This window comes from Macrosteles quadrilineatus, unplaced genomic scaffold (assembly GCF_028750875.1).
Source record: "Macrosteles quadrilineatus isolate MER2022 unplaced genomic scaffold, UCM_ALF_1.0 Scaffold_7__1_contigs__length_78375512, whole genome shotgun sequence".
Taxonomy (NCBI): Eukaryota; Metazoa; Arthropoda; class Insecta; order Hemiptera; family Cicadellidae; genus Macrosteles; species Macrosteles quadrilineatus.
Window position 1 is genome coordinate 73712126 of NW_026542600.1, and position 20588 is coordinate 73732713.

Consider the following 20588-nt stretch of genomic DNA (forward strand, 5'->3'; position numbering starts at 1 on the left):
TATCCATCTGGATTGAGACAAGATTCGAACCCTCCCCCTATAGTGATGTAATAGATAATAGATAACTCCTGACCAGGAAGTCTATGCTTAACCTACTCGACATTTGATTAAACAGTTAGGGGTAAGCACTTTGCTCAAGCATATTTCTTTTGTGCCCCACCTACACATCCTGGGGAGCGAGCTGGCGTAGTGGTTAGAGCGCGGGACTTCAGTCCCTGAGGTCCCGGGTTCGATCCCCGCCAAGTCACCAATGGATTTATCTAAGTGATAATGCCGCAACCCCTAGGTCTAGCCTGAAGTAATGTGAAAAACAATCCCAGGCTCGTGCCTAGCGTCCTAGGACAAAAAAAAACCTACACATCCTGGGACATAAAGGCTCTAGCCTGGAACAGCTTCTTATACATTACTTCAGGCCAGACCAAGAGGGTTGCGGCATCATCACCTCGATAAAATCTATTGGTAAATGGCAGGATTTTAACCCAGGACCTAGGGGAGTAAAGTCCCACATTCTACCATTACACCAGCTCGCTCCCAGGCTAAGGCATAGTAGTTAATTCTAGGCACTCACAAGTTACAGAAATTGTCAAGTACAATTTTAAGCTGTTTTTGTTACATTATGCCCACAAAGTTATTAGTATATAAAGTTTAGTTTTTTTTTCTTTGACCATAACCCACTTAGGTCAAGCTATTTTATGTTAACTCTTAAGTAAAATCAGAGGTACATAAAATAAATTCTAAAATCATGATATAATAATGTGTGATGCTATGAGGATGACGAAGTAAAGCTCCAGTTGGTTTTAACAAGAATTTAACTTTATTTTCTACGCTAAGTTTAACAACATAAATAACCAACAATACAGCCATACAAAACCTTACCCATTTAGTTCCTTCCCACTACATAGAAGTTTTAAACTACTTCAAATTATGAAAGGTAGTCATAACCTGGATTAATACCCATATACAATACTGGAAGGAATTACATTCAAACCACAATTAACTTTCCTACTTGTACACACATGTTTTTTTACAATAAATATTCTAAAAAAATAAAGCAGTCTTTTACAATGTTAAATAGTAGTCTTACGCTAAATTTTGATTAAGAGTTTCTACAAAACTAAACTTGTAAGATCAGTCCTGGAGGGATGTACTGAATTATATCTTTGAATACCTATAGTGAATCAAGTCATGGTTAGCTAAATCTCTAAAATTAATTAGATTTTAAATCATAAGTATTTTTGATAACTTAAACATAATATTAAAATACAAATACGACTAACATTTTGACAAAAACTGTTTCTGAAAACTTTAACAAAATCGCAACCAATTTTTCTATATATGAAAATCCAGCCATATATCAACTTAAAAATGTATTAAAAAATAAAATAATAGAAAAGTTAAATTTTCACAAATTAATGAAACTAGCTTAATGTAAGCTCCATATAAAAAGCTTAAAAGGTAACATAGCACAATCAATATATTATAATAACTAATTTTTTAACACCATGTGGTAATCTATGGTTACCAAACCCGATATGCTCGCAAGAAATAATACCTTGAATTAAATTCAAAAGGGTAACTGGAAAGCCCTTACATATTTTATACAACTAAAATACTTTTCATTTGTGAGGATAAAAAAACAACAAACACTAAATGCATAATGTCTACTTTTGCATTTAAAAAGGCAGAAAATGTTTTCGACTAAATTGCTTACATATGCAGTTTTTAACCTGGCTAGAAATTGTGTAATATTGAAATTGTGTAGTAGTAACTATAATGTTTTTAAAGAGTTCTTAAAATACAGGTGCGTTTGATATCTAGGAACCGTAGACTGGAATGATTTCCAAGAAAGGGGCAAGAAACATTAGTAAAAAACGTTATTATGATTAGGAAATGACATTTACATCTTTAGGGAAGGTAATAAATTAACTTTGTTAATCTTAAAAACAGTTGTCTAAGCAAATTGCAGAAACTTTTTAATTTTTTAGATGTTGAAGAGTAATTTTTGACTTATTTCAAATATAGAATGAAATAGCTTAGAAGTCTCAATTTTGGAAAATTACTAAACTTTTTAAGCCGTATAGAGTACAAAATAGCAGATTGTTTCTTAGAATATTGACAAATCACATTTTACTTATCTAAAACTAATCATTTAGAACTGACTACTTCACTTATTAGAAAATACAATTTGATTATTTCCAGTCCTATATTTTACACCTTTGTTGCAGTAATCACTGTATCATAGTCTCCAGCGAATGTTGGACAGTTTAAAAGAAGATGACAGTAAACAGTTTTGTAATTTTCCATAATTGATACTTCCAAGCTATTACTGAACTTTATTATATTTGTTGACTTTATGAAATATTCACTTAACTCTACAAATGTGAAAGTATTATAACAAACTAAAGTAGAGCAGAATAAATATATTTGGAACACATTTTGTGATTTTATACAACTCATACTTTTAAGAGAAATATTGTTTTTGGCATTTGTCACAGACTTGCACTTCTTTGATTAAATGAACATGGTTCACAACTGTTTAGTTTTATTAATAGTGATTATTTATTGATGTCACTTAAAAATTTAGAAAAGTCCATTCTTGGGTTAGGGGAGTAATCTATGGATAAAATAAAGCTGCCGAATATTGTCAAGACTATTTTTTATTTTTTAATGAATGTGATTGCTTGAAGAGAGTTTTCTTTAGTCGATATGTTTAAACCTATATAAAAACATAGCTCGACATCTTAATATGCTTTAATAAAGTTTAGTGGGATTCATACTGCTTTAAATAAGTCTCAGATAGCTTAGTTTTGAACAAAAGATTATTTTTATCAAAAACTCGAATAAATAAATACCTGAGTAAGAACTCAAAAACATACAGCCTTTAGAGCTGACATATTATGTAAGAGTTCTTCCAACTCAAAACATTATGAAACAACAAATAAATGATTGAAAAAACTAATGGTACAATGACAAGAGGTTGACAACTTCAAAATGTAAACTATTTTTTAACTAAATTATGGTGGTTTGATTATTTCACTAATACTTGGTTGGTAGTTCATGTCATTAACCCTCGGTAAGAATTGTACTTCTTCAATAAAGAATCTATTTCTTTATCGGCGTTCTTTTCCTGTAAAAAAATAACATCATCAGTAAACTACTCATACATTACATAAAATAACAGTAATTAATAAACAAAATTATTTTAATATAGCAAAAATAAATGTTGGAAGTCGACAAGGTGATAAATAATGCTAATGCCATAAATATGCACAAATAAACAAATAAAAACAAGCCTAATAAGCACACTAGTGATGGGCAAATCCAAGAAAATGTCATTTACGGATGCGGATCTAGATACATACTGTACTGTTTTATAAGGATGGGGTTTTTAAAAAAACCTAATCGATATTTACAGAAGTCCAATTTAAATCATACTGTTTAGACTTTATCATCGTCTTTCGTGATCGTGGCAATAAAGGTAATTTCCCGATCGCGCAATCTTCATAGAAGAGTTGGGAATCGGTATTGGAATAGTGGTATTATATTTCAGATCACACGATCATCGCAGAAGAGTCGGGAATCGGTATTGGAATAGCATAATAGTTATAATTTAATATTGGCAAGTTCAGAGACAAGAAGAAGATGATGACCATGGGGTCAACACGTCTTTCCCCAAAGACAGTATTAAACAGTATTTGAGCGTGAATGAACACCTATCTCCTGACAATAAGGTATTCTTAAAAAATTTGAAAAAAAATCTAAGGGAATAGGTTATGAATATGCGTAGTGTAGGGACGGCAAGTTTTTTGCACGAAAGTGTCAGGATGCGAAATGCAAGAAGATTGACACTTATGATGAACTATTCAAGCTCCAATAAACCTTGTTAATTACTTCAAAAAATATCCATGGTATAATATACAGCAGATAATTTTTTTTAAATTCATTTTGTAGTTCAGCAGGATTTCCTTAACTCATAATGTCAAGTGGTGTAAATTTAGATATGAGTAGATATATATTCCTCGGCTTTGAAAACGCGATATATGGGGACTTTTTTTTCCCCTAAGGACGCTAGGCACGAGCCTGGGATTGTTTCTCACATTACTTCAGGCTAGACCTAGGGGTTGCGGCATTATCACTTAGATAAAATCCATTGGTGACTTGGCGGGGATCGAGCGCGGGACCTCAAGGACTGAAGTCCCGCGCTCTAACCACTACGCCAGCTCTCTCCCCGATATATGGGGACTAGTACATATTGCTGTTGAGAGGTGTTTGGGCGCTGCCCAAATCAACCATGTCTGGGTCGATTGAGTTGTTACCACCGACATGCAGACCATGGAGAGGTGTAAGAGGAAAAAGATCGTTATTAGGAACTGTATCATATAAGGTTGTTCTAATAGTGAGTTATAGCAGTGAACATGATTTGAAAAGGGAAATAGTCAGGCTTACAAAAAACGTTCGCAAAACATATCGGAAATTACAGCGTAACGCGGAAAACGTTGAGAGGTATTTGGAAGCTTCTACCAAACCGTTAGTCAGTACGTTGCAGAAAACTGTATTGGAGGGTATAAAACGATCTATGCTGCCGCCGCTATGGGTGGAAATCAAACAAGATATATATACGTCCGTGAACGCGATAACTTGAGTAATTTTTGTCCGATTTTGATGAAATTTGGTTTAAAGGTGATAAAGGTGATTAGGCGGCATAGAGCTATTAATATTTTACTAGAAAACACACTTTATTAGTTTCCTTGTAGCAGCAAACTTAGGTACTCATTAAACCTAATGTTATTTATAGATTTAATTAAAAATCAATGCAGACAAATGGAAATTCACTTAGTCGGGAGGTTTGCTGCGGCAGGGGGGCATGATGCTTAACTAAAAATATGTTATAATTTATTGTTTATTTATTTGTTCTAACTGGCCGCACTACTTGAAAAGCGGCCAGTCAATTTCCAAACACTCTCAATGTGTGTAATAAGTTTGTACTCAATAAATTCATTTATTCAATAAGAATCATGGTTTAATTTATAAGTGTTATTATTATTATAGAGAGATAACTGATGTCTGACACCCTGTATCTTTAACTAGCAGAATTAAAACTAGCGTTATCAATTTGTTACCAACAGTTGTAAAGTAAAAGGCTCTTGCTTAACACAGCACTTTGCCGGATTACATTTACTGCATACAGCAGGGAATACTTGCCATATGTTAGTAGCTACCAAAAAGGATTATTCAGGAGTTTAAGAATCAGTTATAATTAAGTATAATTACAAATAGTTACCTCGGCGCTTGCAGCAGGGATTTCCTTGGCTTTATCAAGCCATTCCAGTGCTTCTTGATAATTCTTCTCTCCAACGTAGCATTTAGCTAGAAGGAGCCGATTTTCCTTCCAGGCCGTAGAGTTGAGTTTCTCCGCTTCTAACAAAGAGTCAATCGCTTGTTTATAAGTTCCTGGAGGAACTTCTCCAAACAGTGTATTGGCCACTTTCTTCTCTAGCCAGGATAGACCAGCAACCTGCAAGATGTATACTTAGACAAATTTCACAGTTACAATTTAATATGTTTCTCTATAGGGGATACCAGATTTAATACCACCATGGTCAGATCTAAATTATGAGTACTTTCACATAAAATCACCCAAAAAATTTAGGTGCAAAAAAGCCTATCATTAGTGAAATAATCTATTAGACCATAAGATCTAAAATAACCTTGAACTAGGCATTTCGGATCACAGGGCACTTTTTATTGCAATTTCAAGAAATATTACACTTTGCAAAAAAGTAGGGTAGGTACAAAAAAATATTATTTTTGAATCAAAATAAAGCGCTTGATTATCAACAGATATCAGGAGTTAATCGGAACCTATTGCCTCAAAAAGATGCTCAAACAAATTTTTACCATTTTTTAAATTGATTGTCGGTAAATTTTGATAATGTTTCCCTCATAAACTTTACACTAATAAATAACCCAAAAATAAATATAGGAACTGCTGGGTGACTTAAGGTATTAAAATATTAAGTCAAGAAAAAGAGAGCTAAGCACTATTGCCCAACTGCCAAAACAGTTCAAAATATTAATTTTAAAAAGTAGCCTATTACAAAAACGATAGAGAATAGTTAGCCTATTTGTGTTACAAGTCGGAGAAGTGGCACTTTGCTGCACACGAGAGAAATGTTTACGCACAAGCCTTAGGAGAGTGTGGAAAGTTTCTCCAGCGCAGCAAAGGCAGTTTGCACTCGAGTTACACAACTTATTTTTCCTACAGTTACTATAAAGCATATAAATAATTAGTCTTTCAAATACTGTACAACACTATTTTAGGTTAGGTTAAATCCAAACATGGAATGAAATGGGAAAGGCTGCACCAGCTGATCTTAGTCGTAATATCTTTAAGTGTTGCCAACTTATTTTCAAGCGTACACATATTACGTGCATGATAAAAAGCACACTGTTTTGTGTTGTTTGGTTGGAATACTGGTGTGCGGCAAAAAGAGTGCGGCAAAAGTAAGGAAATGCAGTAATTAGCAACTTTCTGTACTATAATCAGTACAGCCCACTTTGTCAGGTGACTGTAGGAAAATATAAAGGGTATGCCTTGCTTACACACTGTCTCAATTAGTCAATGATTGGGTGAAGGAATTTGTCCCTACCAATTAAAAAATGATGAGCTAAAACCACCTTTGAAAAAACTAAAAAGGCTCAGTCATGGATCCCGATAACTATCGTCCTATTTCAATACTCCCATCGTTGTCTAAAATCTTTGAAAAAATTGCTTACAAACAAATTTAATGAAATGAAATATTACTTTATTATCACAAAACATTTCACAGATCCAGCGTTAGCTGGTGAAACAGGTGATATTGTCAGAGATCTTTATTATATTTTTTTGTCTTTATTGATATTTAGAAAATAATAAATTATTTACCAATAAACAATTTGGTTTTAGATCTGGGAAAAGCACTAAATCTGCTGTCTCAGATTTAATAAATCAGGTGTCCACATGGTCCTTTCTTCTTATTAAAATTAATTAATAAATTAAATTAAGATTAATTAAAATTAATCTATCCACGGCATTTGATTGTGTAAATTATGATATATTGATATGCAAACTTAAATATTAAAATTTTATGATATGGCACTCTCTTGGATGCATTCATATTTAACTAACAGACAACAAAGAACAATAATCATAAAAAATGTATTTCACAAAGGCTTAAATGCGGGGTTCCGCAAGGGTCAATATTAGGCCCCTTGCTATTTTTAATATTTATTAATGATTTACCTCTAAAGGTATCGTCAAACTAGGGGTGTGCGAGTACTCGAAACTTCGAGCTTTTTGGTCGAGCTTTTCATTATTCGGCTCGGCTCGAGGCATTTTGAAAAAGCTCGAAGTTCGAGCCGAGCTTTTAATACTGTCAAAACTAAAAAAAACACTTAATTTGGGTCGTAATTGAAAACAATGTTATCACAATTCTACGTTGTTCATGCATTCGAGGTTTGATAAGCACGAACCTCAGCTCAATCAAGACGCAATGATTATCGATCGTAATTTTGAGGAGATAGGAAAGAGACAAACTACCACCTATCGCGGTGTCTTTCTAACACAGCTGACAGCTATTCGTATCGTAATATACAACGCAGTGCGAGTGCGTGATTGGCTCGTCGCTATGACGACACACGGTTGCCGTGACAACCTACAGTGCGCACTGAGCACTGCGCCTTTGCCTTGTGTGGGAGGGGAGATTATACCAACAAACTATTTCTGGAATTCTATTTTGGGACGGATAAAGATAAGGAAGAAACAAAATGTGGTCACGTGTGCAAATGTAGTGGGCGACACAATAAGGCTGTAAACGAGTATCGTCGTGCCGTTGTTCCTTGTTTGTTTACTTTTTCAGATTCCTTATCAAACGCCCCTATCTGCTATCTCTCTTTCTCTCTCCCCCCTCTCTCCCTCTCTCTGCTCTCTCTCTCTCTCTAACAACGTACTGATTAAACAGATTGTGGTTGACGACTTTTCTACTTATAACTTTCCCTGGGTTATTTTAGTTCAATCAATCCCATAACCTTTCTGATGTTAATCAAAATAATTAATTAATCTGTTTTGTATTTTATTTCCTTTAAACCAACCCCTATTTACCATCTATATTTTATAGAATAAAATGTTTGTTTATAAAGTTTGACTGGCCACACAATTTTGTACCTATTTCATTCTGTAGTTACTTTGATGATTATATATATATATCAATAAGTGGTGCGTGCTGTAATGAATGCTTTGTATTATCAAAATAAGTAATGAATTATTAATTTTTGATAGTACATGGATCATTGAATACCATAATGTGATGTAGTTTCCTATTTGTAACTTGCAAATATTAATAATTGATAGTTAATTCTGGAAAATGAAAAATAGTGATCGCATTCATAAACCTATTGTCAAAACAGCAACGCGGGTGGGTGTAAGGGTTTATTGTTTCAGAGGCTAGGGTGTTTCAAGGACAAAGTGTTGGGCCACCCGGATTGGGGTGGGAGGGGGGCGGTGAGACTGTGAGAAGGGGAGGAAACTGGTTTTGGCTATTTATTGATTAGTTTGCCGACCCTTCTAGATAACAAAATTGAGTGACAGTGACAGTGTTAAATCACTGTTCTGTATTTCATTTCTTGTTTACGTTGTGTGTTATTCTATTAGTTTTAGTGTTTTGGTCTATTTCCTCTATATGTCAATTATATTATTTAAATATATAAGTTTACTTTTTACTTGTCTCTCCACCTTTTTGGATCCAAACCAACCATGTTCTTTTTTGATTAATACAATTCATGAAACAAAAATATTTTGTGTAATGAAAACAACAAGAATAAGCATGTGTTTTTAAATTTATTTTGTATTTATTTATACAAAATAGAATTAGATATTCATAGTAGTTACAATATACATTATGTAATCGACTTGCTGTCGTCATTCAATTTCGCGTTGCTGCTCTGTTATGAAAGACAATCTGATTGTCTCTGTCTGCACTGCATATCTCGTCAGCCCTTCAATCGATATCCTTTTATTTCTTGCATCTTAATTTAGTTCAGTTCTTATCGTGATTATCTACTATTTGGTGTCTTGACAATTCTCAATGTTTTTAAACATATGTATTAAAATAACATTGTGTTTATTTAAAAATTGACTGAACATTATTATTATTATTATGCACTGTTTTAAGAAAAAAAGTTTAATAATTTAGATAAGGTGACGCTAGGAAAAGCTCGGCTCGAAAAAGCTCGAGCTCGAAAATTTTTTAAAAAGCTCGGCTCGGCTCGAGGTTGAAAATCACTATTCGCACACCCCTACGTCAAACCTTATCTTATATGCTGATGACACTAAGGCAATAATTTGTAAAATCTTAAACAAGAACTCAGTCTTTCTATTCTTAATTCATTTATCTAATTGGTTTACAGCTAACGCCAATGGGTTAAAACTTCCAAGACATCGTCTATGTTTATATGAAAAATCTCCTTATTACATGAGTTTAAGGCTTTACAACAGTCTACCCACTAATTTCAAAAATATTAACAGTATTTCCAAATTAAAAAATTATTTTAAACAATACCTTTAAAAGAAAAATTATTATTCACTTACCGAATGTTTAAATGATAAGTAAATGTATTTTAGTTTTAGTTAAGTAGTTTTTTAATTTTATTTTGTAGTGTTTAAGATCTGACAATGTCACCTGTTTCACCAGCTACGCTGGATTTGTGAAATGTTTTGTGATAATAAAGTAATATTTAATTTAATTTCATCTCATGAGTCTGAAACTTTAGTACCAAAAATAAAATATTTGAATTGATAGTATTAATGGGTTAAGCATTGTTTTTGTAAATTTGTAGATACTGTATTGTTCATATTATTTGTGTTATGCAGTTGTTGACAAATTTAATTTATGACAAACTAGACATATGTAAAATATATTAAATATTAATAATATATAATTATGATGTGTCGATACAAAATGTATAAATTATCAATACCGATACCATTTTTTTATAGTTTTGCCAAATGTTCCGAATGGATTGGTTGAACTAAAAGACCACCTGTCTTTATGTCCTTCCAAAAAGTATTTTAAGGTAATGGTGTGTTTTTCAAGTAAAGAAAAAATTAGCAGCAATGTGCAAATTCTAACAATCTAATTTAAGTTTAAACCCTACTAAACACACATTAAATAGCTACCATACCAAAGGTAAAAGAAGATCTAACAACAACAAATAAAAATATTGTCGATCAAAGAGTAACAGTATGGCTTAAGTATGAAATTGTACTAATCTGTTGTGGACACCCTGTATAAGCATGTACCTCGTAGTTGAATCGGCCACATAGATGATGTAGTGTCGCATCCTGAGGATTGATCTTGATGGCCTTGTCTACATGTTCCTTGAACACATGTCCGTCACGTAACTTTTCCTTTACACTCTGGAGCTGGCCCCTGGCTCCCACGCAGATGGCAAACCACTTATGTGCTTTCCAGTTCTCAGCGTCAATCTCTATGGCTTTTTGTCCGTAGTCCACTCCTACCATATTTTTTAGTTAGTAAGTGCTTGCTACTAAATATATAAACCAAACAAGAGCTATGAAATAATTTAAAAAGTATTTTCCTATGAATTTTCAAAGTATGTCTTCATCAAACATTTTTGGGCCTTTGTTCATTTGTATCTGTAAATATTAATTTTCCCTCCTTTTATTTAGACTAGGTAACACATTAAAAATAATAACTTTTAGAACTTTAGCATTCAAAAATATATTTTATTGTACTAAATATTGGTTCAATTAAATAGGTACCTTTGTAAACAAACTCTTTCATTTTGTCCTTATCTCCTTCAGCTCCGTTCAAGGATCCCATCATGTGACAAGCCTTGGTCATCCTCCAAAGGATCTCAGGGTTTTCTAGGTCCTGAAGAAAAATATTCTAAAATTAGCAACATAATACCTAAATACTTTTTAAATTTATTTCCACAATCTTGGAAAATAATATGACTTTAAAATCCAAGCTTTCACTTAAATTAAAAAAAAACAATAAACATAATCATCAATCTGATACATACTATCTACCATTAGCTTGTCAACAACTCTTATCAACAACCTTAAGCGGTAGGAGTAAATCTATGATATTCTATGGGAAAATCATGTAAGTTGCAATTACATTTGAACCATAATTTTACAGCAATGGGGTTTTTATCATTTTGTTGCAAGTTAGAAGGGCTAAAACATACAAAACTACAATCAAAATTGTTCAAGACATTTTTTAAATCCATATTTTCTGTCATTTTACAAGGTTTTAGGAACAGGTTTGATTTTCTTTCATGTTGCATACATTAATTTTACTTTCAAACATTTTCATTAAATTACTGGATTTTAGAAATATTTGAAACATTCTACTATAAACTGTTTATTTCAATTTAGAATATAAATTAAGTTCTATTTCTTATCCGGTTTGTGATAATTTGTTCAGACTAAGGTAAATTCAGTTATTAACGACCGTTTTTAGTGATAAACCCTCCTGATTGTGGTTAGTTGGTCAAAACTGTGGTGCGGCAACGTGGTTGGTTGTGGTGTGCCGGTGTAAATGAGTAAGTCTCTCGTAGGTGAACTATATTTGACTTTTTGGCTTTTGTAAACATTTTCCGTGAAGTGCGTTTTGACGCCTAATTCATAAATAGGTGATTTTTTTACTCCGAGTGGCTCAAGAATTAAACGTTCACGTGTCATCATCTCACCTGATAGCCCAGACAACATTGAGGTTAGCTACGTGGGAGATGCAAAGGTAGGCGACATGACCCTAGCTCAGCTTATGGCAGGTTTAAGCAGCTTACTTGAGATTAGACGAAAAGCTGTCAAAAGTAGCAACCAAGGACGATGTAATAACCATAAACACCAAAGTAGAGGAATTAACTGCTGACAACATTGCTCTAAGGAAGAAGAAATTATTTCGTTAAAAAGACAAGAAAGTTTTACCCATGAAAAGCTCATTGATCTGGAATAGAGAAATAACCTAATATTTAAAGGTTTGCACTGGTCCGGGAAGCGACCGGACTTCGGAAAAATAGTGAGGACTTTTTGTCATGAGGTTTTAGGATGTCAAGAACGAGTGTGGATAAACAGAGCTCACCCTATAGGTCGAGATGGCAAGTCCATTATAGCTTATTTACCTGATGACACTGATATAGAATACATACTCAGTCATACATAGTCGTGGTCTCTGAAACTGGATTCAGTTACGACATTTCAAGAAACATCATTAGACAACTGCAAACAATTTCTAGATGATTGTAAGAAAAAAAATAAAAATATTATTTTTGTCACTGAGTGATAAGGGAAGGGGTTGAATTTGTCCCCATAAGGTTGATATTGGATTCCGGAGTAGGACAAACATATGGTTTAGTTCTACGTGTGGGGTTGGAGGACACCTCCCAGTTTTACTCCCATAAGAGCCCATATTGGCTACGGCAGTAGGACGAACATATACTACTAGTGAAAGTGGTGGTGGGTCTTCATCACCTCCCAATTTTTACTCTCATAAGAGTCTATATTGGATCCCGGATTAGGAAGAACATATATACTCTACTTTGAGTGGGGGGGAGTGACGTAATTCTATTCCAAGTGATGTCTTGCAATTTCTTATCTGCCACCCATCGGTCTTCGGCACACCTATCATCCCCATATCACGTGCCATGTTTCTTGCACGCCTCGTCTAAGGGGTTCACTACCACAAGCCAGTCAAGCTTGAAAATGGGCAAATCTCTAGTCTGTTGGGGGCCGGTCCAGGACCGGCTTTTCCCTACTACTTAGATAAACTGTAGAAAATCGTCATTATATTCCCATATAATTCCCGCTTTTTACGATTTCCCGTTTGCCGGGCACTCTGTATATTTGTCAGCATAGGGCTTTTATTCCAGACTATTTTATTCAATTCTCAATACATAATTTTGTTTAAACCAATTTATGCACTTTAAGACGATGAAGATAGGTAAAATCACACAGCAGAATTTTTCTTATTCATCCAACCAACAACATTTTTTTTTTTTTTTTTTATAGAGGGCCAGGCTTACAAGTAACCATGGGATTGCAGCGCAGCTGGAACAGCTTATTGTGCACCCTCATTCACAGGTCCTCATTCTCCGTCAAATCCCAGGTCCTTTGTGAACCATGAGATCCTTTCTTCCCTTTGATCTCCAGTCGATAGGCCAAGGGATCTCATGCGCAGACCTTGTAGGGCTGGGCACATAAATATCATGTGGAATGCTGTCTCCTCCTCCTTTCCACATTTCCAACATAAAAGGCTTTTAACATGAACTCCCATCTTGTGTAGATGTCCACGGAATACCCAATGGCCAATAATAAAGCAAACCACCTTCCGCAGGTCTTCCTACTCAGCCTAAGGGCATCTGCCGCTATCGCACCAGTAGGTGTCTGCAGCATTCTCTTTGAATGTACATTGCCTTCTGTTCTTTCCCAGCTCCTTCGATGTTCTATGCCCATCCACTGGCGAACAGCTCTCCGTGCTGTGTTGTAAGCAATGCCACACGTCGGCTCTGGACCCATGAGCGGGCTTTCAGCTCCTTTCTTTGCCCACTTGTCAGCTCCCTCATTGCCAGCAATACCTTTGTGCCCTGGAACCCAACTAAGAATGATCCTGTTGTTCTTTCCCAAGGCTTTCATGGCCTGATGACAGCCCCATACAGCCTTGGAGGTAAAGTCAAAACTGTCGAGTGCCATTAGTGCTGCTTTGCTGTACGAGTTCATGTTTGCTTTAATCTTTCTATTTACCAAAACGTTATATAAATTTAATAACAAACACAAGCCTACACAACCAAATAACTTGCATGCTGATTTGTTACACACAATATTTACAAGTTTTTTTAGCAATAATGAAAAATCTACAATAATTTTTACCTTATCAAGAAGTTCTAGCAGCAGACCGTAACCCTTTGTTTTGTCTTCTCGTGAACTCCCTTCCAGGAGAGTGTCGATCTCATCAAATGTGGAGTCTTTGTTTTCTTCTGCCATGCTAAAAGCAATAAAAAATTAATATAATCCAATAAAAATTTTTCATCTCACTGTAAAAGATCCATAGAAAGTGGAAAACAAAAAGTCTCCTTTCTATTGAAATGCAGTTTCATTGCAATGAAAATCTCATCATAAATAAAACATAAACATAAATACATAACATACATAAATAATAAAAATACATGCCACTGCAGACGAAGTGAATTTATATTTTCCTGATTGGTTTTTTGTTAAAATATTTCCTTAAACTTAAAACTGCAGGTTTATTCTATATTTAAATAAAACTAGGTTCAACGATTACTTAGGTTTGCTGGTACAGAGATGTGTTTTTGGTAAAATGTAAAATGTTAGTAGCTTAACAGGAAATTAAATAAATTTGCCATATTTCATTAAATATAAAAAAGCAAACTACAACAGTTGACTTATTCTCTATACAAAAAAATATAAAAAAATTCACCTTTTTGAAAATTTTAAATTTACAGTTTTAGTTGAATTTTTTTTGTAACTTATAATTGTACAACAGCACTTTAACATAGTAAATTACTTATTTTTAAGCTCTACAAAACGTTTTAGACATTTTATTTTGAGGGTAAAAAATGGGAAGACACAATTTTTACAAAACCCCCCATAAAACCCCATTCCCCAAGTCTGATGATGGTGGTTCCCAAACTTGTCGCCGTCTGAACCAACCAAATTAGTAAGAACAAAAAAGATCGGAATAAAAGAAGTCTACTTCATAGTTTGTTTGGAAGACACTTACCACTTTGAAATGTTAAGGGTTTATTTTATGAATCATTACTATACTGTTCATAAGTTTATATCCAGTTTAGGGAGCAAGTGAATCCTAAATAATTATGATTAAAGGATTTTTCTAAATAGATCAGTCAGTTATGTGACAGACTATAAAACAAACGCCATGGTGTAATTTTACTAGTTTAAGTCATCATTGGTATAGTTCATTCTTTAACTATATCGACTAACCGCTTTCTTTGTTTGTTACGTTCCATGGACAGGTTTTTGAGGACAGGCAAATGCAAGGTTAAAAGAGGCAACCAACCTATTTCTTTGAGTGAAAAATACATAGATTAGGGAACATAATTTAAATGTCAATGAGTTAAATTGAATTTTGTGTTATAAAAATTGTTTTGAAGCAGTATTTAGTTAGTTTGCAAAAAAGTATTCTGGTCATTCATAATACATGATACGAATGAAATATTAGCTGTACCAGTATGTTATATTAAGTAAGTTAATTTATGATTTTTCTAAATAATAGAATTTGTATTCTTTAAACCAAAACAAATTAGATTCCTGCATTGAGCTTTTACTTTTCTAGCTTAGGTTAATATTTTTTTAAGAACCTAAATTTCAAAATAACTAATCACAAAATTTATTTTAACATATTTTTACTTCCTTGAGAGTACAAACCTTGGTGTTTTAAAATTATACAAAAAGAAATATTCAGTACAAAAATGCTACCAACACATTCACCGAGACTTACTGTAGATGGTTAAAAAGAGCACACGTTTCAACAATTATGTATACATTATGTCATTAAACACTTGTTTTAGAGTGGAAAATGTTTAAATTGAAAATGGTTACTCTTGGAAAACTGATGTATACCAGAACACTGAGAGTGCAATGCTACTTCTCTGACAATCCACACTTGACTATAGATAAGATAAAACATGAAACATGATCATTTTAGATTAAATTAAATAAATATATTAGTTCGAGTTTAAAAAAATGAAAGACAGTAAAATTACATTGATTTTGGGAAATATAATGGACAGAAGTTTATCGAATTATTCACATAAAAAAAAACATGTTTTACATCCAGGCTGTATTTATAAAAAAACATTGGTCTTTTTGCCAACAGGATGTCCTAAGTTATATAAGCCACATGTAATATATATATTTTTGTTCATATATGATACACTTGTCTACCGCATATGAACATTTACCAGACAATATTTAAGAAATCATCATTTATTTGATTTGTACATAAGCAATACAATTTTATATAGTCAAGAACACATAAATAAGTACAAACATTGGCTACAAGATCAGTTTTAAAATTATAGACAATGTGTTTCCCTACATCAACAAGACAAAAGTAATCCTAACAAAGAATATCCCCGCTGCAGCAAACCTGTAGACTGAGAAAATTTCCATTTGCCTGATTGGATTTTCAATTAAATCTATTTAAATAAAGTCCTAATAAGGTTTATCATAGGTACATAGGTTTACTGCTACAGGAGGGTATTTAAGTGTGTGTTTTTTTAAAATATAAATAGCTTAGTATAAAATAAATAAATTTGCCAATTTTGATCAAAATATAATATATATCCATAAACAGGAAAACTACATACATATCATGCATGAGAATAGACTAAAAACTACTTTTACAATTCTACGCTTATCAAGTCCACGGCATCAATGCGTACTATATAAAATATGAATAGTCACTATGAGCAACGCTTGCACTTCAAGGTAAAAACACATCGTCGCTGGCAGCGACGCTGTAGCACTAAAAGGGTTAAGAAAACCCAAACTTTTGGATATGTAATCCTATTTAAAAAAAACTCTTTTTTGACATTTCTTTTTCCCTTTTTATACGCTTGGAACACTCTATTGTTTATTTTTAACTTGCCTAATAATTCAGCCACGCGATTTAGAAACTTTGGTTAAGGGGAATGTACTTTTATTCAATTACTTACTTTTCGTTATCTGAGGAAAAATCAAAAAACTCGTCATCAACTTCGTCTCCACCAACAACAGAGAACATCTCAGTTTCAGCCTCAGTCGTGATGCTGGCAGCTCCCAACAGTCTTTTGGAGTTGCGGCTCTTCCTCTGAATTTGCAGAACTCTGAAAATAAACATGGAGGCCTATGAAAAATACAGGAATTTGCAGGACTTTCCATAAAACACACCAACTGCTCAAATGCTAGGGTCAAATCTTTACAAAAACACAATAAAGATGATTATTATAAGTTTTGTGAAAACTAACTATTCATGGTTTTGGTATTTATTTCAATGGTGTGAGTACAGTAGGCGTACTTACTAAAATCAGTGACATTTACGGGATTAGTTAGTGATTTTACCACAATCACAAAAAATTGCATAGCCTAACTAAGCTTAGGATAAAATACCAACTTTGAAATTTTTGCTGTATGTTGCCAACAAACAATAAACTTAGTGAATTTTAGGGAGAGGGCATACGTAATAATATAGTTATTTTCATCACTTACCTTAAAGTGTCAAGCTCTCTACGAATTTCTGCAACAGTTTCACCCAGCTGAGAAATATCCTCTTGGAGCAAAAGACGTCTGCGTTCACCAAATAACTGTTGATATAGGAAGACACTGGCAGCACCTATCATAACACCAGCACCAACTGCCACAGCAACCAGCCCACGGTAACGTATGAAGTCTCCATTCATTTTCAATCTGCAATGAAATAACAGAAATTACAGAAGGCCTAAAAATAAAACAGGCATGCTAGCTAACAATGAATGGTTTTCTTGTTAGAACATTAACAGTAATGATAAAATCGCAGATAAAATAATGTAGTGAGGTTAAAAAACTTAGCTAATATCAGGGAGTGAAACAGAGGAATAAATGATTTAGGAAGGAGTGACTGAGAGCCATACCTGTGTAATACTTTTCTAAATGGTCATAATCAAATCAATGAGCTTCAAAAGGCAGCCTGTCAAAGAACTTCACAGTTTTTACACCAACGTGTTCAAAAGAATTTAGCACTTTTCTTAGTCTAGCGTATGGTTTATCTTATTTTTCTCTGATGAATTAAATTAGATTTTTACAAGTGCATTTGATTAAAGACGGATGGATGAACAGCGAGTGTTGATGAATGAGATGACAGCTTTGTTACTGACTGATCTGCTGGGTTCAGTTTTGAACCATTTAAAAGATTTTGACCTTAAGAGCGCGCTTTACCCTTGACGCGCAACCGAATGCAAGAGTTTGCAAGATTTCTGTTTTCACCTGCTACATTGAAGGTAGAATCAAAGTTAAGGTCTCATATTAAAGAAGAAGAAATGTTCTATAGTTCTTTTTTTCTATATTTCAATTATTAAACACACCTTATACACTTGAGTTGTAGTACAAGAAAAAAGGGTCTTTTCAACTAGCCTAAACTTATAAAAAAAGTTTTTTGAACATTTTAAAAACACAGAACTATAGATTGGTCTTTGTACTACTATAAGCCTTTTAGAGTGCATAGCTATCATTATTTGTTAATTCTAACAGTAATCTTGGAAACGTCTGCAAGCGCTTCTCGCAGCGCTGTCCAATGGTGAAACCTTGCTACTGAAGCCCGAGCTGAGGTAAAGCGCACCCTTAATCAGGACCGAACGGGCAACCTTCGTAACACTAGGTAAGCATAATATCCACTCAGCTAACATACCCAGCTATATTAACTAAAGAAAGGTTTTTTTGTAAAACCTTACAAACAAAATAATTGTGAATTTTAATAGCCCTGGAATTGACTAATGCATTTTTTAAATATCACACTGCTGAACTTTTGATTACCAGACACTCAGCTAACCAGCTACACATATGAAATCAACCTAACTTGCGAAAAAAACAATTCTCCGGCATTTCAGCCTCAATGTAAAGGAGCATCCTAAGGGCGACTTGACTTCCGGACAGATGACAAATCAAATAACATTTTTTAAATAGTGTATTGTTGATTTTGACACAGTCACTCCCAGAAGACCATGATTCTACAATAAGTGGCCACAAAAGTCAATCCAGGAAAATTACAAAGTTAGGTAGGCCTACTTAGACATTTAGCCTAGGGAGCTTAACTTAGGTACTTACCCTACCTAAGTTCCCTAGGTTAGATGTCTAAGTAGCAGCACAGAAAACATACTACTAAAACCCAGAATGCCAACCGCATGGTAAAAATCATTAAGTGTTTTGAGAGAGCTTTGACTGTCAATTTGTAGGCAGCGCCACCAGCGATACCATGCACTCAGCATAGACACGCTGGTGGCGCTGCCTACGAATTGACAGGCAAAGCTCTCTCAAAACACTTATACTTTTTACCATGTGGTTGGCATTCTGGGTTGTAGTAGTATGTACATAGGTAGCAGTGGGGATGATGGATGTGTGTTCCAGTGGGGTAAGTGGAACCGAGCAGTAAAAGTATCAAGTTGATTGATAACCAGACTTCTACTAACTAAAACCCAAACTTTGTATAAGCTATCGATGGAATCGGATATCAAAGTTTTGCTGTAAGGGCATACTTCTGAAAGCAATCAATAATTGACAAAGAAGTTGCCTATCTTAAATTAGACACTGAAAACTTCCAAGGGTTCTTATGACAGTGGCTGCAAAAGCCTGTGTACATAAGTTAGACCTATAACTTACAATAGAAATTTTTAGCAAAAGTACATTAGCTAGGCCTACCTACCCTACGTAAGTTATAAGAATTTTTCTCTCGAGGCTATAAGCTAACTTAGACTGTAGGTAAAAAACAATAGCCCAACAATCAGGGGAATAGGCCTTTGCACTAGTTAGGCGTACCACATTTAGAGTGTATACAACTAAAAGTAACACAAGCCTAAAAGCACTAAAAGTAACTTAATACACCTCTATCAGTTATGCCTATGACCTTCAGTGTGATCCCTACCTAGGCCTAAGTTACTGCTTTACTAGATTCTACTGATGTTGAAGATTAAGATAAGTAGTGCTACTCACCAAGGCAACATAAATGTTCCATCTCAACTGCAAACTGGAGGACTTTTAGAAATAACTAATTTATAGCTAGGCCAATTTGTACATAGGAAGACTTAGGCTTAGTTATACGCTAAAAGTATAAGGGGAAAAATGTTTAAATACAATGTCAAAAACGAAAAGTGTGTCTAAGTGATAGGGCAATATATTTTGCTACAAAATTTACCACAACATATATTTCTTATTCTCGCACCACGACAATAAAAACCAACTACTTAGGCCTACGGCCTACTTACTTAAAAGAAAAGGAAATTTTGAATGCGAAATAGTCTAGTCACCTGTCACCACAAGTCACAACACACGAACGAACAGAACAGAACAGACACAAACGACCACAACCACAACGCACAACACACAAACTGACAAACAGAACAGACACAAAGACCACAACGACACGACACCGGACTTCGGACCACTGAGCTAAAATTCGGACACAACCATCACAACCACAACCACTAGTGACTAGTAAGTAGCATTGAGTATAAACATAACATAAGTTAAGTGACGTGAAGCTGGCCCGCCCATTCCAGCACACTTTTTTTAATGTATACAAAAAAGTGTGCTAAAAGTGTGCTCTTTATAACTGCTATTAAAAAAAAGTGTGCTCTTATAATAATTATGATATAATCAATTGTATTTGGGAGGGCCAGAATCACGACTGGCCCGCCCATTTCAGCTACAGATCTATAAACCATACCAAAAAACTGTGCTAAAAGTGTGCTCACAGGAATCATTAATTAAAAAAAGTGTGCCGCCCCCGTTACTATACAAACAACCCCTAAATGGT

The 20588-nt window shown here is 34.2% G+C and overlaps 1 protein-coding gene across 2 annotated transcripts; it reads right to left on the reverse strand.

The window, feature by feature from the left end:
- Positions 1 to 791: 791 nt before the first annotated feature.
- On the reverse strand, positions 792 to 20136 carry LOC128998599 (regulator of microtubule dynamics protein 1-like). Of its 2 annotated transcripts, none has more exons than XM_054424808.1 (8): positions 19766 to 20136; positions 17294 to 17491; positions 16762 to 16911; positions 13931 to 14045; positions 10820 to 10931; positions 10337 to 10551; positions 5282 to 5515; positions 792 to 3127 (listed from the first exon to the last, which is right to left on the reverse strand). In XM_054424808.1, the coding sequence occupies exons 2-8, from the start codon at positions 17482 to 17484 to the stop codon at positions 3056 to 3058; spliced, it is 1089 nt and encodes a 362-aa protein (XP_054280783.1). In that variant the 5' UTR covers positions 17485 to 17491; positions 19766 to 20136; the 3' UTR covers positions 792 to 3055. The 2 variants fall into 2 exon arrangements, with proteins under 2 accessions (XP_054280783.1, XP_054280784.1); XM_054424809.1 differs by having other exon boundaries at positions 20038 to 20135.
- Positions 20137 to 20588: the final 452 nt, after the last annotated feature.

What these genes read in the sequence shown, in the direction of transcription:
- LOC128998599 (XM_054424808.1), bottom strand. Translation starts at nt 17,484, where the DNA reads ATGAATGGAGACTTCATACGTTACCGTGGGCTGGTTGCTGTGGCAGTT. An exon ending in GAAAGAGTTTGTTTACAAAG is followed by an intron (nt 10,552 to 10,819) that starts GTACCTATTTAA and finishes AAAATATGGTAG; the next exon opens with GAGTGGACTACGGACAAAAA. An exon ending in TCCCTGCTGCAAGCGCCGAG is followed by an intron (nt 3,128 to 5,281) that starts GTAACTATTTGT and finishes ATTTTTTTACAG; the next exon opens with GAAAAGAACGCCGATAAAGA.